The following is a 22,492-nucleotide window of genomic DNA, read 5'->3' as shown; positions in this document are numbered from 1 at the left end:
CTCAGGCGAGGGGAGAGTTTGATAATAACCTTAGCTGGTGTGGGAAATGAACCGACACTATTGGTGTCACTGCATTACAAATCAACTAGCTAGCCAGCCAACTGAGCTAACGGACTCTCAGAATGGTTCAGGAGATGTAGGATTACAGTGTGGATAGAAGGGAGAATGTGAATGCCCTCTGCAATGTGTAGGGATGTCAGAACAGAATGAGCTTTTGGCTACATCGACCCCTCCATCAGTGCTAACCGACACAAAATTTGGATAGGGCCTGCTTCACACTGGGCTTGCTCCCCACTCTTCCCTTCCCACCCAAGTGAGTTTCCAAGAGCACGTCCACTGAAACCAATATTGGATACAATGACATCCCACTGGCATAATAGGCCATTCGGTGTTAGCTGATCCCTGGAAAAAGGGGCTACTTTACCTCTCCTTTTCAGTGAATGGGAAGTGGGTTGAGAATGGTGCCAAGTAGTACAGCTTGTTTAACATGCATAACCTGTGGTCTATAACTATGCCTAACAGATGATACATTTTTTCTCTGTTGATGCAGCTCACTCAAGAGATCAGAGACTCTCTTCATTATAGGAAACCCCTGCTGATTGACAGACCAAACATTAGTATGATTTTAAAACCGCTAGCTAACCCCAACCAAAGTTCAGAAGCTGCATCACCCAACAAGCTGTGCAAGTGGAAGAGCTCTACAGACACCAACTGAGCAATTCAAGTAACCCTTCAATGCTTCTTCAGTCAATTCAATTAATTCATTTAATAAAATTACAACACTAATGTTTGCAAATACACTACAGTTAAATAGATATTTAAATATCAGACATGATTGTACAGCACTATACATTGTGCACAGAATTAGAATTGGCATGAAATGCTTTATATTTGATTTTTATAACAAAAAAAAGCACCAGTAGAATTGAATGGTTTGTATCTACCAGCATTTGTAAACGCAGTCAAAAAGCAACTTATCCGCACATATAACTGCATGGAAACGAGAGCAGTTTAAATGCATCTCCACTGCCAGACTGATGTGGAATGTGAGATGTGTATCCCCACTTTTTTTTTGCTATTATTAAAAGCACAAATTATTTGACTTTCAAAACTGTCTTATTTATAATTTAAAGGTCTAAAGAAATCTTTCCAGCCCACTGCCCATTTTATCGAAACAAAATACAAAACCCAATGTAACAAAATGCACAAACATAATGTAGGATGTTGTTCATGACAAATCTTTCTCTGCTAATTGAAGAGGGATGAAAGCTCTGTTAGGCTTCTAACATACATTGTATGATCTGTGCTGTGAATGTACTGTTGGGATATATCCAAACAAAACCATCTTCATACTTTGAGAGATGAAATCATTTTTCCCCCAAAAGTCGCCATTGATGTGGGGATTTGCTAAGGGAGTGTGACTTTGAGCAGAAAGCTAGAAGTTGGGGGAATAAGGGAAATCTTAGTTGTTTCTGAAAAGGTCTTGTTTGAATTTCACAGTCAACATTTAACTGTAATCTATCATTTAAATTCAAATTCAAATTAAGGTTTTAAGCAGGATTTACAAGCTCTCTACTTGAGAGGAACTGAAATTGGTTTTCGAAGGAAACCAGCTGAAACTGATTTATTTCTGCACCACGGACCGAGTTAACTCAAAACCTATAAACCGAGACATCTCAATGCAACTTAGCACTGAATGCAACTTTGAACCGAGGGCTGGGAATTGGGTGAATAAAGGAACTACACAGCAAGAGACTGACTCTAGAGTATAGGAACGGTGATAAAGTTGATAAAATAAGTCAAAAAGGAATATAAATAATTGAATAACGATGTAGGATAGATGTGTCATGGCTGTCTAACATGTCGCTATTAAGTGTTTGTGGCTTGAGAAGCTTTGACTTAATGTGATCGAACAGGTGGCAGCGCTACAAACACTGCAATACATCAGGAAAGGGTAAAGTTGTGAGGACATTTTGTTCCAGGATACAGAGACACTTTAGGATAATATATTCCTCTGATTCGATTATTGGTAAGAAACAAGGAAGTGTGGCAGCAGCTTAGGCTAGTAGAAGGACCTGAGGGACAGAAGTGCAAGAACCTCAGTCTTTGCAATTGCCCAACAGCTTTGAGCTTCTTTCAAGATGGTTGGATGAGAGTGATGGCTACAGGGTGGATCAGCTAACTAACCATGGCATTATGGTAGAGGAAACCATATGAGTGGGGGAATGTGCAAAAGAAAAAGGTTGTGGTAAGTAGTGGACTGTATAGTGAAAGGGACTGACACTGCACTGTGCAATCACTCAAAAGACTGTTTATTGCATTCATTGTGGGAGGGGGAGGATCCAGTCATCAGTCAATATAGGTTAATGATTTACCAACATGAGCCAGCCAAGGAAAGAGGCTCCACCATTATCACAAGGAGCTAGTCATCAAAACCAAGCCGAACCTCAAAGGTTATGACCTCGGTATTATTGCTTGAGCCTACTTGACATTGGGCAAGTAAGTTTAGAGAAATAATCTTGTTTGGTTCTAGGCTCAATAGATTTCACCATATTCCTCTAGGTAAAATAAAATTCCAACTCCCATAAACCACCAGCTCATTTTCCTTTCTTTTAGTTTATACTTATTCTCAGTCCTTCTTCTCTCTCCAATCCAGAATATTGTCAAAGCTGTAGAGCATTTCTAACTACACCAACACGTAGAAGCAAGTCAATTTATGCTGTTATCATATTTCATCCCCCTCATATCTATTAACTGGTGATTCCAAAGGTGCCAATCCAGATTCTTGTTGCAAGAACAAGAAGAGGTGAGGAACTATACAAATGTATTCCATAATCTTTTGTAATAAAAAACAGATATTATCACTTAGACATTCAGCATGTTCACAATTTGCAAATAGTTTATTTAATATTTAAAAATTGCAGGAAATACTGTTAAGTAATGAAGTTTGCTGGTTTCTCCTTTGAAATACAGTTTTAAACATTAAACTATCTGGAAGAGTTTTTTTGGAAATCAGTAAGCAGACAATACAATATATTTCAGTGCTATTTAAAACAGAACAATTTACTGTAAAGACAAATTTAAATTTGAGAGTTGGAAGGTTTTGAAATGCCAATTGTGAGCTCCAGCTTTGAAACGTTTACTGTGTGTTTAATAAATAACCTGCTTCCTCAAGTCAAAACACAAAAGACCATCAGTTCCCTTCACAATTTAACGAACATTCAACCTGACTTGGTTATTAAAAGAAAAGGTAGTTCTTTACTGACTGCTCTGTCGAGTGAGACAACAACAGATTCATTTGAATAAAAGTTAAACACTTTGTCTTAAAAAAGAAAAAAAGTCCAGTAAAAGATTTTTCATCTTCTTCTGGCCTAATAGTTTATCCCTAAAACAGGACATCAGTCTGAAGGCTAATTGTATATCATCACATTAAATAAGTTAGCAACAATAGTAAGATCTTCACAATTCTCTCCCAGGAGACATTGGTAATCCCTGATATACAATTCTACTTTCTCACACACATTTGAACAAGATCCCCTTGGAGTTACAAGAAAAAGTCCAATTTGGCAGAGACAGTCTTGCAGCCTGTTTGAGAAAACAATTTCTCACTCTCTGGGATAAAGTTCATGGACTTGGCGACTTCTGCAACTATTTCATCTGAAGGTTTTATGTCTCTGGAGACCATCTCACTTCTCACACATTCCTTGACATGCTTAAGTTTCAGAGGTAGAAATGGTACAAAATAATCGACAAGTTGTTCATTTATGATCGTGGAATTCCAGAACCCACCTACAAATAAAGCACAGGAACACACATTACAATGGGGGCAAACATAACCACTTAACAAAAACTCATTAGGCCAATTTAAGATCTCTCCCCGAAACGAACACAGAGCAGCCTTCGTACACAAGTAGAGGTGTCCAAAAAGGAAAAAAAAAGTAAATAAAAGGAGTGTTGATCCTCTAGAGAGTGAGCATAGGGAGTTATTAGCAGGTAAAGAAATGCCAGATGAAATTAACAAACATTTTACTTCTGTCTTCATTGTAGAGGATACAAAAGAAATCATCCCAGTAATAGTTGTAAGTCGGTGGTGAAAGAAGAGCAACTTGATGAAAATATAATCACCAGGGAAGTGGTACTCAGTAAATATTCGAGCTGAGAGTTTACAAGTCCAAGTCCGGGTGGACATTATCCTAGGGTGTTAAAAGATGAAGCTAATGAGGTAGTAGATGCCTTGGTGTTAATTTTCCACAGTTCACGAGATTCTAGAAAGTAGCAGATATAGCACCTCTATTCAAGAAAGAAGGGATGCAGAAAAGAGGAAGCTACAGCCAATTAGCTTGACAACTATCATTGGAAGCTGTTGGAAACGATCACTGAGGAAGATTTAGAATTTTAATCCCTACAGTGTAGAAACAGGCCCTTCGGCCCAACAAGTCTGCACCAACCCTTACATGTACCAGTGACTCATGCAGGTAACCTATATACCCCTGAACACTATGGGCAATTTAGCATGGCCAATTCACCTAACCTGCACATCTATGGGAGGAAACCAGAGCACCCAGAGGAAACCCACGCAGACACGGGGAGAATGTGCAAACTCCATACAGACAGTCGGCCGAGGCTGAAATTGAACCTGGGACCCTGGTACTGTGAGGCAGCAGTGCTAACCACTGAGCCACCGTGCCATTCAGGTCCGGAAAGTGTCAACATGGTTTAGTGGAAAGAAAATTATGTTTAACCAGTTAACTATTTGACGGAATACCATGCACTGTGGATAAGTGGACCTGACTGATGCACATGGATTTCTAGAAGGAATTTGCTAAGTTGCCATATAAAAGGTTATTGTGCAAAGTAGAAGTGCATGGTATGGCGGGTAACATACAATAGAAGACTGGTCGGTTGGCAGTAAATCGGGTACACACAAATGATTCTGATTGGCAAGATGTGATGAGCAGGTTCCCACAGTGGTCTGTGCTGAGACCTCAACATTTTACAATTCATATCAACAGCTGAGATGATGGCAGTGAAGGCATTAGTGGCTAACCTCGCAGGCAGCACAGAGATAGGTAAGCAAGTATGTGTGAAAAGGACATAAGGAGGATGCTGACAAATATAGATGGTGAGTGGGCAAAAATCTGGCAGATGGAGTATGGCGTAGTAAAATCTAAAGTTGCTTACTTTGGCAGATAGAATAAAGAAGCTGAATATTAGCAAAATGGGTAATAACTGTTGCATTCCCAGGTTCATAGCGTGTACTCGTGCATGAGTCACAAAACCTTGTTTTGCAGATACAGCAAGCAATTCAGAGAACTAATAGAATGCTGTCCTTTAATACAAGAAAAGCTGAACATATAGAGTGTTATGCTACAGTTTCCGGAGCATTGGTGAGACCACATCTTGAAATCAGTGTGCTTCTTTGATCTCCTTATTTAAGGAAAGACGTAAATTCGTTGGAGGCGGTTCAGAGGAGGGTTATAGATTGATCACTGAAATAAAGGCAAAATACTGCAGATGCCAGTGATCTGAAATAGAGAACATGCTGGAGAAACTCAGCAGGTCTTTTCATGCAAAGAGTGCTTTATGTGAGAAATGAACTGCCAGAAGAAATGGTAGATGCAGGTACAATTACAACATTTAAAAGACATTTGGATAGGTCCAGGAATAGGAAAGGTTTGGAGGGAATATGGACCAAATGCAGGCAAACTTTAGTTTGGGAAATTCGGTCGACATGGACGTGTTGGGCCGAAGGGTCTGCTTCCGTGCTGTATGACTCTGACTCTATGGCAGCATCTCTGGAGAGAGAAGCTCAGTTAATGCTGAATCCAAAATATTCTGCAGAACTCATAATGGACTTGAAAAGTTAGTTCAGTTTTTCTCTTCAGAGATGCTGCCAGACCTGCTGAGTTTTTCTGCACTGGACTAATACTTGGAATGAGTGTGTTGTCATATGAGGAAAGGTTGGACAGAGTGGGTCACTGAGGTATAGAAGAGTGAAGGGTGACTTCAGTGAAGTATAAAAGATGCTGAACAGACTTGACACATGATGAGTCCAGAACTAGGGACATTTGTTTTAAAATTGGGCATACCCTTTCAAGACAGACATGGGGAGGATTTCTTTTCTCTCAGAGGGTCATGAGACCCCGGAACTTTACCTCAGAAGGTGGTGGAGGTGAGATCATGGAATATCTTTAAGGCAGTGATGCTGAAGGAGCGAAAGGTTAAAGGGCAATGTAGAATTTGAAATAATCAGATCTGCCATAATCTTATTGAATAACACAGCAGCCTGAAGGGCAGAATGGTCTCCTCTGCTCCTAATCCATGTGTTTGTACCTAACAAACCAGAAGCTTCCAGGAGTAAGACTTTTGGGGCTTGAAATGAATGTCACAGCGTGTTGGTCAGCGATAACAGTAACTCCCATGAGGAGCATGTCAAGTAAGGCAATGAGGTGTTGGCAGTGCCTGGAATAGCACAGTACAGGAAGAGGCCACTGTCAGCTCCCTGATAAAGCTCGCTCAGTAGTCTCACTACTCTACTCCTTTTGTTTTATTCTTTCATGGGATGTGGGCATCACAGGCAAAGTCCTGAGAGATTTGCTTTGTCATTACAGTCTGCCACATTGCTGCTCAATCTGGAGTCATGTGAAACAGTGATCACATAATCAGCTAAGTACAGCAGTTTCCTTCCCTATAGGACTTAGTAAACCGGGATTTTTGCTTTCTTTACAACTAACAGTGATTTCCTGGTCACCATGAGACCAGCTTTTAATTCCAGATTTATTAATCAAATTCAGGTTTCACCATTGACCAGAGTAGAGTAGGAATGCATTGCCCAGGGTGTTAGCCTGGCTCTAGGGATTACTCCTAGACCATATTACTGCCTACCCTCAGAGCCTGAAACTTTCTTTCCCTTCTAATTGAATTTTGGAATGCGTTTTTTTTTTGTGCTGGCTTGTAAAGTATTCCCAATTCCCACAAACGGCTACAGAAAAATTGTCAAGTCATCGCTGCTCCTTTTGCAGATGACTTAAATCAGTTCTTGAGTTACTGACCTTCCCACCACTGGAAGCATTTTCTCCTTTTTACACTCTCAAAACTGCTCATGATTTTGAGCACCCCTCCATCTAAACTTCTCTTAAGCTTCCCTGCTCTAACGTGCAGTACCTCAGCTTTCCTTCATCTACCAGTGAATCTCTTCTACACCTTGCCCAGTCTTTGACATCCTTTGTAAAGTGTAGAGCCCAGAATTGAACACAATACTTCAAATGGATTCAGACCAGTGTTTTACTATTGCTTTACTTTTGTGTTTTGCTCTGCTCTGAATAATCCTCAGGAACCAGGGTTCCTACTTTTTTTTCCCTGAAGAAGGGACACTGAACTTGAGACATTAATTCTGCTTTCTGTCCACAGATGTTGCCAGACTTACCGAGTTTCTCCAACAATTTCTATTTGTGTTTGTTTTTAAGTAACTGTCTTAATCACATTTTATCATATGAGCAATGTTCATCCAGTCGTCAATTCCAAAAGCTTATGAAGGTAATGAGTATGCCTTCATCTCTTAATGATGTTAAGGAATAAGTACAAATTTTTCACCCTAATCAGAAGGAGGTTCATTGTTTTATTAAAAGCCAAAGTACAACAGCCTCTGGATTCCATGGTCACATTCAACATTAATAACATGAAATCCTCCGTGTCCTCTTGACTATATACATAATCACAGAATTGTTACTGGGCAGGAAGGATGCCATGCAGCCCATCATTCTTGCACCAGTTCTGTAATTTATACATCCTGGCACAACGCCAGTGTCGCAAGGTACTACAGAGCTATTGAGCTGTCAGTGTGAATTTCTCACTTGAACCTATATTGAACCTACAGATCCTAAACACAAGTTTGAAAACTATTAGGAAATAAAAGATTTTCTTTCACAAAATGCTAATTATCACATTGTTATAACATATTGTTTGTATAAATATGAACACATCTCAATTTTATTAAAGAAACGCTCTCAGACATAACATGTAACTTTGTTTCTCCCTAAAAATGACCTAGATCTTCTTTGTACAGCTAATATGAAGGGCCCCTGCACAATGAAAACCATGACATTTAAATTTCTCCACTGAAAACAGTCAAGTGCTCTGTAAAACACAAAGGTCGCAAAATCTTTTCTTTTCTTTGGATAGATTAGATGGTTTTGAATGATGGTGCAACTAGACATCACTGAAATTTAGAGAGGGGTCTCAGAACTGGAATGGTCCGACTGGGAAAACAAACAAAGATGATGTTCTGTAACTAGAAATAAGACGAATATTATCAAAGCATAATGACTGCACCAATAACCTTACTTTTCATTTGTTGTGCAATATGAATATTATAAGTACAGTATCTGAACACATTGGTAAAGCTAGAACTATAATGACTGTGTTCAATGAGGACATACACTACTGAATGAAGACAACACATCGACAATACGGACGTTTATTAAAATAATCCTTCTTTAAAAAAATAGTGATGACTTACTGAGTCTATTATTGAAAACTGCCTTGGATATTTTGGACTCCAAGTCTTCCAATTGAATTTCCTCCCTGTCCTTTTGAATCTTCCAGAAGTGTAGCACCACGTTGTTTATCTGCTCACCTCCAGCATTGCTGGTTATGAGACATAATCATGAAAATAACGATAGTGAAATGAGTAAACTTTGCCATCAACAGCTACACACCACACAATGATCAGCTATTTACTGTCAAGCCAGTCAGCAGTTTGTTATTCATTGGTGCTAGTTAATTGTCAAGTTATAATTTCTTCAGATGCTACATTTATATGTCCGCCATGAGAGGTTCTTTATGATTCAACAGGCAAATGTTTGACGATCTTTCCTGTTGTGGAGATGTGGGTGCACTATACCTTTAAGAAAGTTAATAGCTCGTAGAACTACCTAACAGAATTAAGCGTTCTGAAAAAAAAAGTAACATTTGGTCGAATAACTCGATTAGCTGGTTGCCTTGAGACAAAAACAAATTTGAATTCAAATTTGACCAATCAGTTTAAATTATACAACAAAATACCAACCTCCAATCAAGTTTAAATTGAGTATATTGACAATCTTAAAAGCCAATGACACAATCTGATACTTTGGGGTATAAGACCAGGGAAAGTTGAACAATTGGGAGGAGAACTGTCAAACCACCAGTAAAGACTGCCCAAAAAGTAGCTCTCTTAAAGGTACCTTTATCGATCAATAACCTGTGAAGCAGAATCCCTAAGAAGAAAAGAAGACAGGAATACAACCACCAGTAAAGACTGCCCAAAAAGTAGCTCTCTTAAAGGTACCTTTATCGATCAATAACCTGTGAAGCAGAATCCCTAAGAAGAAAAGAAGACAGGAATACAGAGAAGAACCAAAAGCTGCCTGATTTTGAGATAAAAAGTTTTGCTTTGTAAATCTTAATCGGGATTTTTATTGGACCAGTATTGTAGAGGAGAAAGTAAAAGATAGGTTAGAGGAAGGAGTTGTAAATAGTTGTTAGTTAATTATTCTATTATATTTTAAGAAATAAAGTTGTTAATTTTTACTTTAAAAAACAGTTCTTGGCCTCTCGAATTTTCACAGATTACTGCACGGGATACATTTTTTCTGTGTTGCTGGTTTAAATTAAGCAGGAGGGTTTACCCCATGTCATAACAGTTTGGGGGATCGTCAGGGACTTGAACTGGTTTAGACAGATTTGAATAGATTTGGGGGTACAAAAAATCCCAGCAGATTTGTGGGCAGCACGGTGGCACAGTGGTTAGCACTGCTGCCTCGCAGCGCCAGAGACCTGGGTTCAATTCCCGCCTCAGGCGACTGACTGTGTGGAGTTTGCACGTTCTCCCAGTGTCTGCGTGGGTTTCCTCCGGGTGCTCCGGTTTCCTCCCACAGTCCAAAGATGTGCAGAGTCAGGTGAATTGTCCATGCTAAATTGCCTGTAGTGTTAGGTAAGAGGCAAATGTAGGGGTATGGGTGGGTTGCGCTTCGGCGGGGCGGTGTGGACTTGTTGGGCCGAAGGGCTTGTTTCCACACTGTAACTAATTTAATCTAATCTAATTTAAACACTTGCAGGGTAGTGTCCTAGATCTTTAAATAAAATATGTGAGACAGTGTGTTTAATTTTGGTGACTTGTGGTTGATTAAATTAAAAGTGAGAGAAATGGCTCTTAAAATTGCTAAAGAGGTTCTGGGATTTGAAGATGATTCTCAGGTTTGCCAAGAAAGCTTAGAAGAAAAGAAAAAGGCCATAGTTTTAGTATTAACAAAGAAATTAGATTTGGGTTTAACAAAAGACAAAAGTAAAGCTGAAATTGTAAGGGAATTACTCAAACACTTAGGTGTGTCAGAGAAATAGATAAGTGCAGTCGAGATAGAAAAAACTTAAATTACATTTCAGGAAAATAGAGTTAGAAGACAAACAAAGGGAGAGAGAGGAAAAAGACAGACAGAAGGTTCTTAGCTGAGCAAAGAGAGAGAGAAGAAAGGAAGAGAAGAGAGAGAAACAGAGACAGAATTTGAACTTGAGAAGTTGCAACTTAGTCAGCAAAGTCAAGTTAACAGGATGGAGATTAAGAGAAGGTAATGATATATAAATATGTCAAAACTCTGCCAAAGTTTGATGAGAAAAATGTTGAAGCCTTCTTTATTTAATTTGAAAAATTGGCTCGGCAGATGGAGTGGTCAGAGAATTTATGGGTAATGCTAGTTCAGACTAAACTGGTAGGCAGAACTTGTGAGGTATTTGACGCACTGTAAGATGAGGTATCAAGAGATTATGAAGAGGTTAAACAGGCTATTTTAAATATTTATGAATTAGTATCAGAAGCATATAGACAGTGACTCAGAAACACAAAGGAGGAACCAGGTCAGACTTATTTCAAGTTCAAAAGAATTAAACATTGTCATTTTGATCGATGGGTATGTGCTTTGAAAATAGATAAGACCTTGAATTGAATTTATTGTCACGTGTGCCAAGGCACAGTGAAAAGCTTTGTCTTGTGAGCAATACAGGTAGATCATATAGTTAAGTAGCATAGACAAGTAAATAATAGGTAAACAGCAGCAAAAACAAAAACACAGGTACAAGTGAATGTTAAGAGTTTGTAAGTCCATTCAGTATTCTAACAACAGTACGGTAGAAACTGTTACAAACTGGCTAGTGCGTGTGTTCAGGCTTCTGTAACTTCTCCCTGATGGTAGAGGTTGTAGAAAAACATTGCCAGGGTGGGATGGATCTTTGAGAATGCTGGCGGCCTTTCCTTGACACTGGGCCTGTTAGATGGATTCTATAGATGGGAGGTTGGCCTTTGTGATTGTCCGGGCCGAGTTCATCAATCCCTGTAACTATCTCCGATGTTGAATAGTACAGTTGCCATACCAGGTAGTGATACATCCAGACAGAATGCTCTCGATGGCATACCTATAAAAGTTGGCAAGGGTATTCGCCGTCATGCCAAATTTCCTCAGCTGCCTGAGGAAAAGATGTTGTTGGGCCTTTGTAACCAGTGTGTCTACATGAAGAGTCTAAGAAAGTTTGTTGTGGATGACCACTCCCAGGAGCTTGACAATGTCCACCCATTCCGTCTATGTGCTGTTAATGTGTAGGGGGGGCTTGAGTAACATCCCGTCAAAAGTCAGTAATGAGTTCCTTGGTTTTGCCGGCATTGAGAGCTAGGTTGTTCTGAGTACACCTTTTTTCCAGGTCTTCCACCTCCTGTCTGTAGTCTGTTTTGTCGCCATCTGAGATTTGACAGTCTATGGTAGTGTCGTCAGCGAACTTGTAAATGGCAGTCGTCTGGTATTTGGCGACACAACCATGGGTATACAGTGAGTACAGTAGGGGGCCCAAAGGCTCTGAGAGATTATTTTGCTGGAGGAGCTTAAAAACACACTTCCAGAGACGGAAAGAATTCATGTGGAGGAACAGAAAGTTCAGGAAGTGAGAAGGGCAGCAGAATTAGCAGATGAGTACATGTTGGTGCATAAGACAAGCCTCCAGCCAGAATTCTGTCCTGTGAGGGATAGAACTTGGGAGAAGGGGACTACGAAACCAACAGTAGAGAGCACTGCTAAGAATTTACCACAGGATAAAAAAAGAAGCCCAAGAGGGTGGAGAGGTGGTGAAAGGCCTCAAGTGTTTCCACTGTGGTAAAGTGGGACATGTAATGTCACAGTGCTGCTCATTAAAGATAGGCGCTGTGGGAAAAGATGTGGTTAAAGAAACTAAGCCAGTGGCATTAGTGAAGGTAGTAAAGGAGACCTCAAGCAGAGCCGAGGAACTGCAGGAGAGTGCACAACCTCAGCAAGGGCTGGGGATGGAGTTAGTACTTGACGTCGACAAAGAATTCACCTCTGAGGGTAAAGTTTACTCAGAAAGAATGGGGGAGAAGGATACAAAGTTATAATTTTGAGAGATACAGGATCTAACCAGTCACTAATAGTAAGGGATGAGCGAATATGCACTCTTTCTGATCTGTTACCTGAGAGTGTGGTAATTTGTGGGATAGATGGACAGAAATTTAGCATTCCCCTCTGTAAGATCAGGCTGGAGTGTCAACTCAAGACTGGGGAAGTTACAGTGGGAACAATTGACAAGGAGTCAGTTCTAGGAATTCAGTTTGTTCTTGGGAATGATTTGGCAGGATCCAAGGTGAGAGTGACACCCCTTGTTGTGGAGAAGCTCAAGGAAGACCAAGAAACTGAGGAGTTAAAACAGAAATATCCTGGTATTTTCCCAGACTGGTAACTAGATCCACTATCATAAGTCACAGCACAAAGCAAAAAATAAGGAGAAAGATATTAGACTAGAAAGGATTGAGGTTAGTTACACACAGGTGTTATCAATTCTAGAAGGAGAGTAAGTCCCTGGGGTTGGATCGGATTTATCCGAGGATTCTCTGGGAAGCTAGGAGGAGATAACAGAGCCTTTGGCTTTGATAATTGAGTCGTCATTGTCTACTAGTTTAGTACCTGAGGACTGGAGAATTGCAAATGTTGTGCCCTTGTTCAAGAAGGGCAGCAGAGATGGCCCAGGTAATTATAGACCAGTGAGCCTTACTTCTGTTGTAGGAAAGGTTTTGGAAAGGATTATGAGATAAGATTTATAATCATTTAGCAAGCAACAATTTGATTTCAGATAGACAGCATGGTTTCGTCAAAGGCAGGTCGTGTATCACAAACCTCATTGAGTTTTTTTGAGAAGGTGACCAAGCATGTAGATAAGGGTAGGGCAGTTGGCGTGGTATACATTGACTTCAGTAAGGTTCCACATGGTAGGCTGTTGGAGAAAATACAGACGCATGGAATTGAAAGTGATTTAGCAGTTTGGATAAGAAACTGGCTTTCTGAAAGAAGGCAGCAAGTGGTGGTTGATGGAAAATATACAGTCTGGAGTCCAGTTACTAGTGGTGTGCCACAAGGATCTGTTTTGGGACCACTGCTGTTTGTCATTTTTATAAATTACTTAGATGCAGTCACAGGTGGATGGATTAGTAAATTTGCAGACGAAACTAAAGTCGGTGGAGTAGTGGACAGTTTGGAAGAATGTTACAGGTTGCAGGGGGACTTGGATAAACTGCAGAATTGGGCTGAGAGGTGGCAAATGGAGTTCAATGCAGCTAAATGTGAGGTGATGCACTTTGGGAAGAATAACAGGAAGGCAGAGTACTGGGTCAATGGAAAAATTCTTGATAGTGTGGATGTGCAGAGGGATTTTGGAGTCCATGTGCATAGATCTCTGAAAGTTGCCACCCAGGTTGATTGTGCTGTTAAGGCGGCATACGGTGTGTTAGGTTTCATTGGTAGAAGGATTGAGATCCAGAACCACAATGTCATGCTGCAACTATACAAAATGCTAGTGCAGCCGCACTTGAAATATTGTGTACAGTTCTGGTCGCCCCATTACAGGAAGGATGTGGAAGCATTGGTAAAGGTGCAGAGGAGATTTACCAGGATGTTTCCTGGTCTAGAGGGAAGGTCTTATGAGGAAAGGCTGAGACACTTGGGTCTGTTCTCATTGGAAAGGTGGCGGCTAAGGGGGGATTTGATAGAGATACACAAGATGATCAGAGGATTAGACAGTGAAAGTCTTTTTTTCTAGGATGATGACATCAGCGTGTACAAGGGGGCATAACTACAAATTGAAGGGTGATAGATTTAAGACAGATGTCAGAGGCAGGTTCTTTACGTAGAGAGTGGTAAGAGCGTGGAATCATTCCTGAAGAAGGGCCTGTGCCCGAAACGTCGAATCTCCTGTTCCCTGGATGCTGCCTGACCTGCTGTGCTGTTCCAGCAATAAAGTTTCAACTTTGATCTCCAGCATCTGCAGACCTCACTTTCTCCTCGAAGAGCGTGGAATGCCCTACCTGCTAAGGTAGTCAACTCAGCCACATTAGGGAGATTTAAACAATCCTTAGATAAGCACATGGATGACTTTGGGATAGTGTAGGGGGATGGGCTGAGAATAGTTCACAGGTCGGCGCAAAACCGAGGGCCGAAGGGCCTGTTCTGCACTGTATTGTTCTATGTTCTATGAAGGAGTTGAGGTTCAGTTAGCAGATACTCTGTTTGACGTAATGGTGTAGGAAAAACCTGAACAAGTAGAGGGTCAGACAGAATTGTTTAGTCCAGAAAGACTAAGACACTTTCAAACAGAAAGACAAGACAATAAAAGATATGTATGTGGATGCATACTCCGAAAAGAAGGCAGAGAATATTTTGGTGGGTTATTTTCTGAAAGATAGAATCCTAAGATGGAAATAGAGACCATGGCAGGTTAGTGCAGCGGAGAAATGGGCCAAAGTGCATCAGATTGTGTTGCCAGTAGCATACAGACAGGTGGTGTTATGGGTTGCACATGAACTACCTGTAGGAGGTCACCTAGGCGTACGAAAGACTCAGGTTAAGGTACAAAACCATTTTTATTGACCTGCAATGCACAAGGATGTGGTTAACTTTTGCCGAACATACCATACATGCCAAATGGTAGGTAAGCCACAGGCTGTAATAAAACTAGCATTTTGTTGCCAATTCCTGCATTTGAAGAACCTTTCATGCGGGTTACAATTGAGTGTGTATGTTCCTTCCCGAGAACTAAAATGGGAATCAGTACTTGTTAACCATATGGATGTGTCTACCAGGTTTCTGGAGGCAATTCCATTGCAGAGTATCAAGGTAAAAAAGGTGGTAGAGGAGTTAGTAGCTTTCTTCACATGGTATGGGCTACCCAGAGAATTCAGTTGGATCAAGGGTCAAGTTTTACTGCTAGGCTGTTTAAGGTGGTTATGGATAGTTCAAATCCAGTGTGTATCATCCTCAATTCCAGGGAGCTTCAGAAAGGTGGCATCAGACCTTGAAGACCATGTTGAGAGCACACTGACAGGATTAGCCAAACGGCTGGGATAAACAAAACATTAGAGATGCCCCAAATGAATCTCTCAGTTCACTCCCTTCGCGTTAATATTCAGGCATGAAGTGAGAGGCCCTTTGAAATTAAAGAAAAATTGACAGGATCAAAGTTGGAGGTCTCACCCTTAGATTATGTACTGGAGGTGAAAGAGAGACTAAATTGTGTAGGTGAGTTAGCTAAACAGCATCAAAAGAGGGCACAGTATAGAATGAAGCAGGCGACAGATAAAAGCTCTGAGACTCGGATGTTTTCCTGAGGGGATGACGTGCTAGTATTGCAACCAGTGATAGGAGATCCCTTCAAAGCCAGGTTTAGTGGTCCCTATCAAATTAAGAAAAAATTGTCAGGCGAACTATTTTGTAAAGATGCCAGATAGGAAAAAAAAGGTATCGGGTATAATACTAGGGAGAAAGAACAGGAAAAACAGGAGTTAGTTACTGCCCCGCCGAGTGAGGAATGGAATCCAGATGATGTTGATTTTGACATGCTTCAAAATAGATTTAAAAATGAAGAAGTCATTGAGGAGTGGGATAGATTAGTAAGCTATCCGTCTCAGGAGCATAGAACGCAGTTGAAAGATTTGTTACTGCATTATAAGTATGATTGTAAAAATCAGATGGGGAGGACTAATGCTATTGTACATGAAGCAGACGTAGGGAATACTGCTCTGATAAAACAACACCCCTGTCGGCTCAATCCTTTCAAAGCGAGACAGGTCCAGATGGAGGTGGAGGTCATGCTCAACAAGGACATCATCAAACCAAGCCACAGCGAGCGGAACTCGCCGATCGTCTTAGTTCCCAAACTGGACGAGACTCAACTAATCTGCGTGGATTATCGGAAGGTTAACGCTGTTACAAAATTGGACTCCTATCCAATTCCTAGATTGGAGGACTGTATCAAGAAAGTTGGACATGCCAGATACATCACCAAGTTGGACTTAATGCGTGGCTACTGGCAGGTACCTTTATCAGAGTCAGCAAAAGAAAATTCTGCATTTGTAACCCCAAATGGACTATATCAGTTTAAAGTGATGCCCTTTGGAGTGAAGAACGCGCCCACCCCATTCCAAAGACTCATCAGCAGAGTTGTGGCTGCGTTAACAAACTGTGCAGTCGATTTGGACGATGTAGCCATCTTTAGTAATTCCTGGAATGATGACATAGTACAGTTGGCAGATACTGGTGATAAACTTAAATAAACTAAATTCGCAAAAGCAGAGATGATATTCTTGGGATATAACGTCGGTCATGGAAGGTTGGCCTTCGTCTTTGCGTTCCATGGGATCATCGAGGAACTTCCACGACCAACTTCGAAGAAAGAGCTACTTCGATTCTTATGACTCAGCGGATTCTGTGTTGTTCCAAACTTCAGCAGTGTGGTGGTACAGCTAACCATTTTGTTGAAGAACAACAAAGTTTCAGTGGACAAAACCATACCAGGAGGCATTCAACCATTTGAAAGTCATATTAACCACCAAACCAGTTCTAGCTACACCAAACTTTTCAAAACCTTTTAAAGTCGCCATCGATGCTAGTGACATTGGAGTTGGAGCTGTACTCCTACAGATTGAACTGCCCTTTAGTTACTTTTCGAAGAAGATCAATATCCACCAGAGGAAATTCTCCATAATCGAAAAGAAACTATTAGTCTGGTACTGGCCTGACAACATTTTAATGTGTATGTCACAAACAATATGTTGGAGATGGTGGCGTATATGGATCACAATCCACTTACATTCTTAGAAAGCTTTAAAGACGAGAATATGAGACTATTTTGTTGGAGTCTTATGTTACAATCTTTTAATTTAAAAATTGGACATTTTGCAGGTCATAAGAATGCATTTGCAGATGTGTCGCAGATTTAACTGCAAGTTTTGATGAGATTTGTACTTATTTAATGTTATTTATAGAGGTATATGGGAAGAAGTTAAGGTGAACTTATATTCAAGTTATCTATATGTTAGGGTAATGTGTTAAAAACAAATAGAAGAAAAAAATGAAACCATCTTTTCATTATAATGGTTCATTTTTTCTTAAGGGGGGAGGTGTTTTGAAGATGTGGGTGTACTGTACCTTTAAGTTATTAGCTTGTAGAACTACCTGACAGAACCAAGTGTTCTGGAAAAAAAGTAACATTTGGTAGAACAACTCAATTAGCTGGTTGCCTGGAGTCAAAAACAAATTTGATTTCAAACAATCAGTTTAAATTATACCCCAAAATACCAACCTCCAATCAAGTTTAAGTTCAGTATATTGACAACCTTAAAAGCCAATGCCACAATCCAATACTTTAGGGATATAAGACCAGGGAAAATTGAAGAGTTGGGAGGAGAACTGCCAAGCTACCAGCATGTAAAGACTGCCTGAAAAATAGCTCTCTTAAAAGGTACCTTTATTAATCAGTAACCTGTGAAGGAGAATTCCCAAGAAGAAAAGAAGACAGGAATACCGAGAAGAACCAAAAGCTGCCTGGTTTTGAGATAAGAAGTTTTGTTCTGTAAATCTTAATTGGGATTTTTATTGGACCAGTATTGTAGAGGGAAAGTAAAAGATAGGTTAGAGGAAGGAGTTGTAAATAGTTATTAGTTAATTATTCTCTGTTATATTTTAAGAAATAAAAGTTGTTAATTTTTACTTTAAATAGTTCTTGGCCTCTCGAATTTTCACAGATTACTGCACAGGATAAATTGTTTGTGTTGCTGGTTTAAATTAAGCAGGAGGGTTTACCCAATGTCATAAGGCAAAAATTCATGGAGTTAGGATGGAAGCTTAGAGCTAGAACAAACAGATTTGCTATCTCTGGTTTGTTGCCCGTGCCACGTGCTAGTGAATCGAGTGCAGAGATGGTGCAGAAGGGAGGGTTTTGGATGCTTAGATGATTAGAACTCTTTCTGGGGAAGATGGAACCTCTACAAACAGGATGGCCTTCACGTGAACCAGTGGGGTACCAATACCCTGGGGGGGGGGGGGGGGGGGGGGAATTTGCTAATGCTCTGCAGTGGAGAGGGGGTTAAACTAATGTTGCAGGGGGATGGGAACCTGAATTGTAGTTCCAGTGTACAGAAGGTTGAGGGTAGTGAAGTCAGGGATAGGTTTACAAGGCCACGATAGGGCACCGGCAATCAGGATGTTGGTTTGAAATGGGTGTTCTTCAATGCCAGGAGCATCCGGAATAAGATGGGTGAACTTGCAGTATGGGTTGGTACCTGGGATTTCGATGTTGTGACCATTTCAGAGACATGGCCAGAAGGGGGACAGGAATGGTGGTTGCAGATTCCAGGATTTAGATGTTTCAACAAGACCAGAGAAGATGGTAAAATAAAAAAGGGGGGGGGGGTTGGTATTGTTAATCAACGGTAATTTTGCAGCAGCTGAGATAACGTTTGAGGATTCATCCACTGAGGTAGTTTGGCTGAGGTTAGACACAGGAAAGGACACGTCACCCTGTTGGGAATTTTCTATAGGCCTCCAAATTGTTCCATGGATGTAGTGGAAAGGATAGGATAGATGATTTTCGATAGGAGCAACAGTAACGGTAGTTGTTATGGGGTCTTCCCCAATATTGACTTTTGGAATACTATAGTTCAAGTAATTTAGATGGGTCAGTTTTTGTTCTGTGTGCAGGAGAGTTTTCTGACACAGTATGTAGACAGTCCAACATGGGGCGATGCCATATTGGATTTGGTACTGGGGAATGATGTTAGGTTTGGAGAAATGTGAACACTTTGGCAATAGTGACCACGATTCGGTTATGTTTACAATAGCAATGGGCAGGGATAGGTATATACCGCAGGGAAAGGGGAATATGGGGGAAATAGGGGTAAGACAATTATGATGCGATTAGGCACAGTTTAGGATGCATAGGATGGGGAAGAAACTGCAGGAGATGCACACTCTTGAAATATAGAGCTTATTCAAGGAACAGCTATTGCGGGTGCTTGATAAGTATATAACTATCAGGCAGGGAGGTAGTTGGTGAGAGGGGGAGCCATGGTTTACTAAAGAAGATGAAGCTCTTGTCAAGAGGAAGGAGGCTGCTTTTTTTTGAGGATGAGGCGTGAAGGCTCAGTTAGGGCGCTTGAGAGTTATAAGTTAGCCAGAAAAGATCTATAGAGAGGGCTAAGATGAGCCAGGAGGAGAAGTTGTTGGCGGATAGGATCAAGAAAACCCTAAGGTCTTCTATAGGTATATCAGGAATATAAAAATGATCAGAGGATGATTAGGGCCAATCAAAGACAGTAGTGGGAAGCTGTGTGTGGAATCTGAGGACATAGGGGAAGTGCTCAATGAATACTTTTTGTCAGTTATCACATTGGAAAAGGGCAATGTTAATGAGAATACGGAGATACGGGGTACTACATTAGGTGGGATTGCGGTTGACAAAAAGGAAGTTTTAGCAATTTTGGAAGATCTGAAAATAGATAAAATCCCTGGGTTGGATGTGATTTATCCTTGGATTCTCTGGGAAGCCAGGGAGGAGATTGCAGAGCCGTTGGCGTTGATCTTTATGTCATCATTGTTGATAGGAGTAGTGCCAGAAGACTGGAGGATAGCAAATGTTCCCTTGTTTAAGACGGGGAGTCAAGACAACCCTGGCAATTATAGGCCAGTGAGCCTTACTTCGGTCGTGGGTAAGGTGTTGGAAAGGTTATAAGAAATAAGATTTATAATCATTTGGAAAAGGAATAATTTGATTAGAGATAGTCAACACAGTTTTGTGAAGGGTAGGTCATGCCTAACCAACCTTAGAGTTCTTCACAAAGGTGAAAAAACAGGTGGATGAAGGCAAAGCAGCTAATGTGGTGTATATGAACTTCAGTAAGACATGTGATAAGGTTCCAAATGGGAGGCTATTGCACAAAATACGGAGTTTTGGGATTGAAGATGTTTTCATGGTTTGGATCAGAAATTGGCTAGCTGAAAGAAGACAGAGGGTGATGGTTGATGGGAAATGTTCATCCTGGAGCTCAGTTACCAGTGGTATGCCACAAGGATCTGTTTTGGGGCCACTGCTGTTTGTCATTTTTATAAATGATCTGGATGTGGATGTAGAAGGATGGGTTGGTAAATTTGCAGATGACACTAAGGTAGGCAGAGTTGTGGATAGTGCCGAAGCATGTTGTGGGTTACAGAGGGACATGGATAAGATGCAGAGCTGGGCTGAGAAGTGGCAAATAGAGTTTAATGCGGAAAAGTGTGAGGTAGTTCACTTCGGAAGAAGTAACAGGAATACAGAGTACTGGGCTAATGGTAAAATTCTTGGCAGTGTAGATGATCAGAGAGACCTCGGTGTCCAGGAGCATAAATCCCAGAAACCTGCCACCGAGGCTGATAGGGTTGTTAAGAAGGCATACGGTGTATTTGCGTTTATTGGTAGGGGGATTCAGTTTCAGAGCCACAAGGTCATGCTTCAGCTGTAAAAGACACTGGTAAGGCCACATCTGGAGTATTGTGTACAGTTCTGGTCACCACATTACAGGAAGGATGTGGAAGCTTTGGAAAGGGTTCAGAGGAGGTTTACAAGGATGTTGCCTGTATGGAAGGAAGGTCTTACAAGGAAAGGCTGAGGGAATTGAGATTGTTTTCATTGGCGAGAAGAAGGGTGAGAGGTGACTTAATTGAGATGCATACGATAATCAGAGGGTTATATAGGGTGGACAGTGAGAGCCTTTTTCCTCAGATGGTGAAGGCTAACATGAGAGGACATAGCTTTAAATTGAGGGGTGATAGATTTAGGACAGATATTGGGGTACTTTCTTTACTCAGAGTAGTAGGGGTGTGGAACGGCCTGCCTGCAACTGTAGTAGACTTGCTGACATTAAGGGCATTTAAATGGGCATTGGATAAATATATGGATAATAATGGAACCGTGTAGGTTAGATGGGCATCGGGTTAATTCCACAGGTCGGTGCAACAGAGAGCCAAAGGCCTGTACTGTGCTGTAATGTTCTCTGTTCTATGCAACATTACTGTGTTTCTCAAGATTTTAAAATCAATTTGCTATTAATCTAGACAATTGTTACTCTAGTCAACTTACACAAATGGACAACAATCTTTATAAGATAATACACAGATTAATAATATTAATACAAGATCAGATTCTGGTGACATTATGTAATTAACAAGAGTTTAAAATCCACATCTACTACAGATTTGTTAATTGAAAACAAATGTACAGGTGGAAATACAGATAATATTTGAATAAAAACAATTCTCTTATTACATGGACATATCACAATGAACCCAATTGCTGCTTTTAAAGGTGTAAAGCAATTTGACAGAGATTGATACTAAATTTTGTTTTATAATACTTCTCTATGTAGCACTTTGGTTTATTCAGTTGAAGGCACTGCAGTATTTACAGAACAACCTCGATTATCCAAACAAGATGGGTGGGGAGTATTTTGTTTGGATAACTGAGAGTTTGGATAACTGATTCTTCACATTAATGGATAGCGTTTTTATGGTACCTCGAGACCTTGATTGGATAATCCGAAATTCAGATAATTGATGTTTGGATAATCAAAGTTGTTCTGTACATACAAGTTGTTGTTACTGTTGTGTGGTCTAATGTAATAAAGAGACTGGAACCCAAGGACAGAACCAGATATTCTGAACAATTAAACATAATGCTAAAGGCAATTACAGAAAAAAAAAACCCCGCCCTCAAAACCTGCAGCCCTAAGCAATCAGGATCATCCCACATCTTTAATTTTGAAAGGACTTTTTAAAACATACATTTTATACTGGAGTTCCAAATGCTTTTCAGTGTAATTCATACTTGCTTTAATTCTTTGAAGTCCCTCAAAAAGTGCATGACAGAGCAAGCAAGAGAATGAGAGTGAGGAATAGAGAGAATGAGAAAACAAGAATGAGAGAGGGGAAAAGAAAGAGAGGAGGAGAGAGCGAGAGCAAAGTAGAACGCAAGAGAGAATGAGAATCAGGGAAAGGGAGAGAGTGAGAGAATAGAAATGAGAGTGGAGGGGCAGAGAGAGCGAGAGAGAGAGAGAGAGAGAAAATAAGAGCTAGGTAGAGAATGACAGTGAGAAAACTAATGA

The 22,492-nt window shown here is 40.5% G+C and overlaps 2 protein-coding genes across 2 annotated transcripts in view; one reads left to right on the top strand and one right to left on the bottom strand.

Annotated features, from left to right (window-relative positions):
- LOC122564611 (tetratricopeptide repeat protein 16-like) overlaps positions 1 to 1,261 on the top strand; it is a 38,055-nt gene extending 36,794 nt beyond the window's left edge. Inside the window, exon 13 of the mRNA XM_043719700.1 lies at positions 551 to 1,261. Coding sequence (XP_043575635.1) covers positions 551 to 715 — 165 coding nt within the window. The 3' untranslated portion in view covers positions 716 to 1,261. The remainder of the gene's footprint in view (positions 1 to 550) is intronic.
- A 949-nt stretch (positions 1,262 to 2,210) lies between these two features.
- Positions 2,211 to 22,492, bottom strand: part of LOC122564894 (torsin-1A-like) — a 37,717-nt gene continuing 17,435 nt past the window's right edge. The window contains exons 4-5 of the mRNA XM_043720308.1: positions 8,519 to 8,646; positions 2,211 to 3,789 (exon numbers count right to left, since the gene is read on the bottom strand). Coding sequence (XP_043576243.1) covers positions 3,545 to 3,789; positions 8,519 to 8,646 — 373 coding nt within the window. The 3' untranslated portion in view covers positions 2,211 to 3,544. The remainder of the gene's footprint in view (positions 3,790 to 8,518; positions 8,647 to 22,492) is intronic.

This window comes from Chiloscyllium plagiosum, chromosome 30 (genome assembly GCF_004010195.1).
Source record: "Chiloscyllium plagiosum isolate BGI_BamShark_2017 chromosome 30, ASM401019v2, whole genome shotgun sequence".
Lineage (NCBI taxonomy): Eukaryota > Metazoa > Chordata > Chondrichthyes > Orectolobiformes > Hemiscylliidae > Chiloscyllium > Chiloscyllium plagiosum.
The sequence above is the reverse complement of the archived record's forward strand: the minus strand, read 5'-3'. Positions and strand labels throughout refer to the sequence as shown.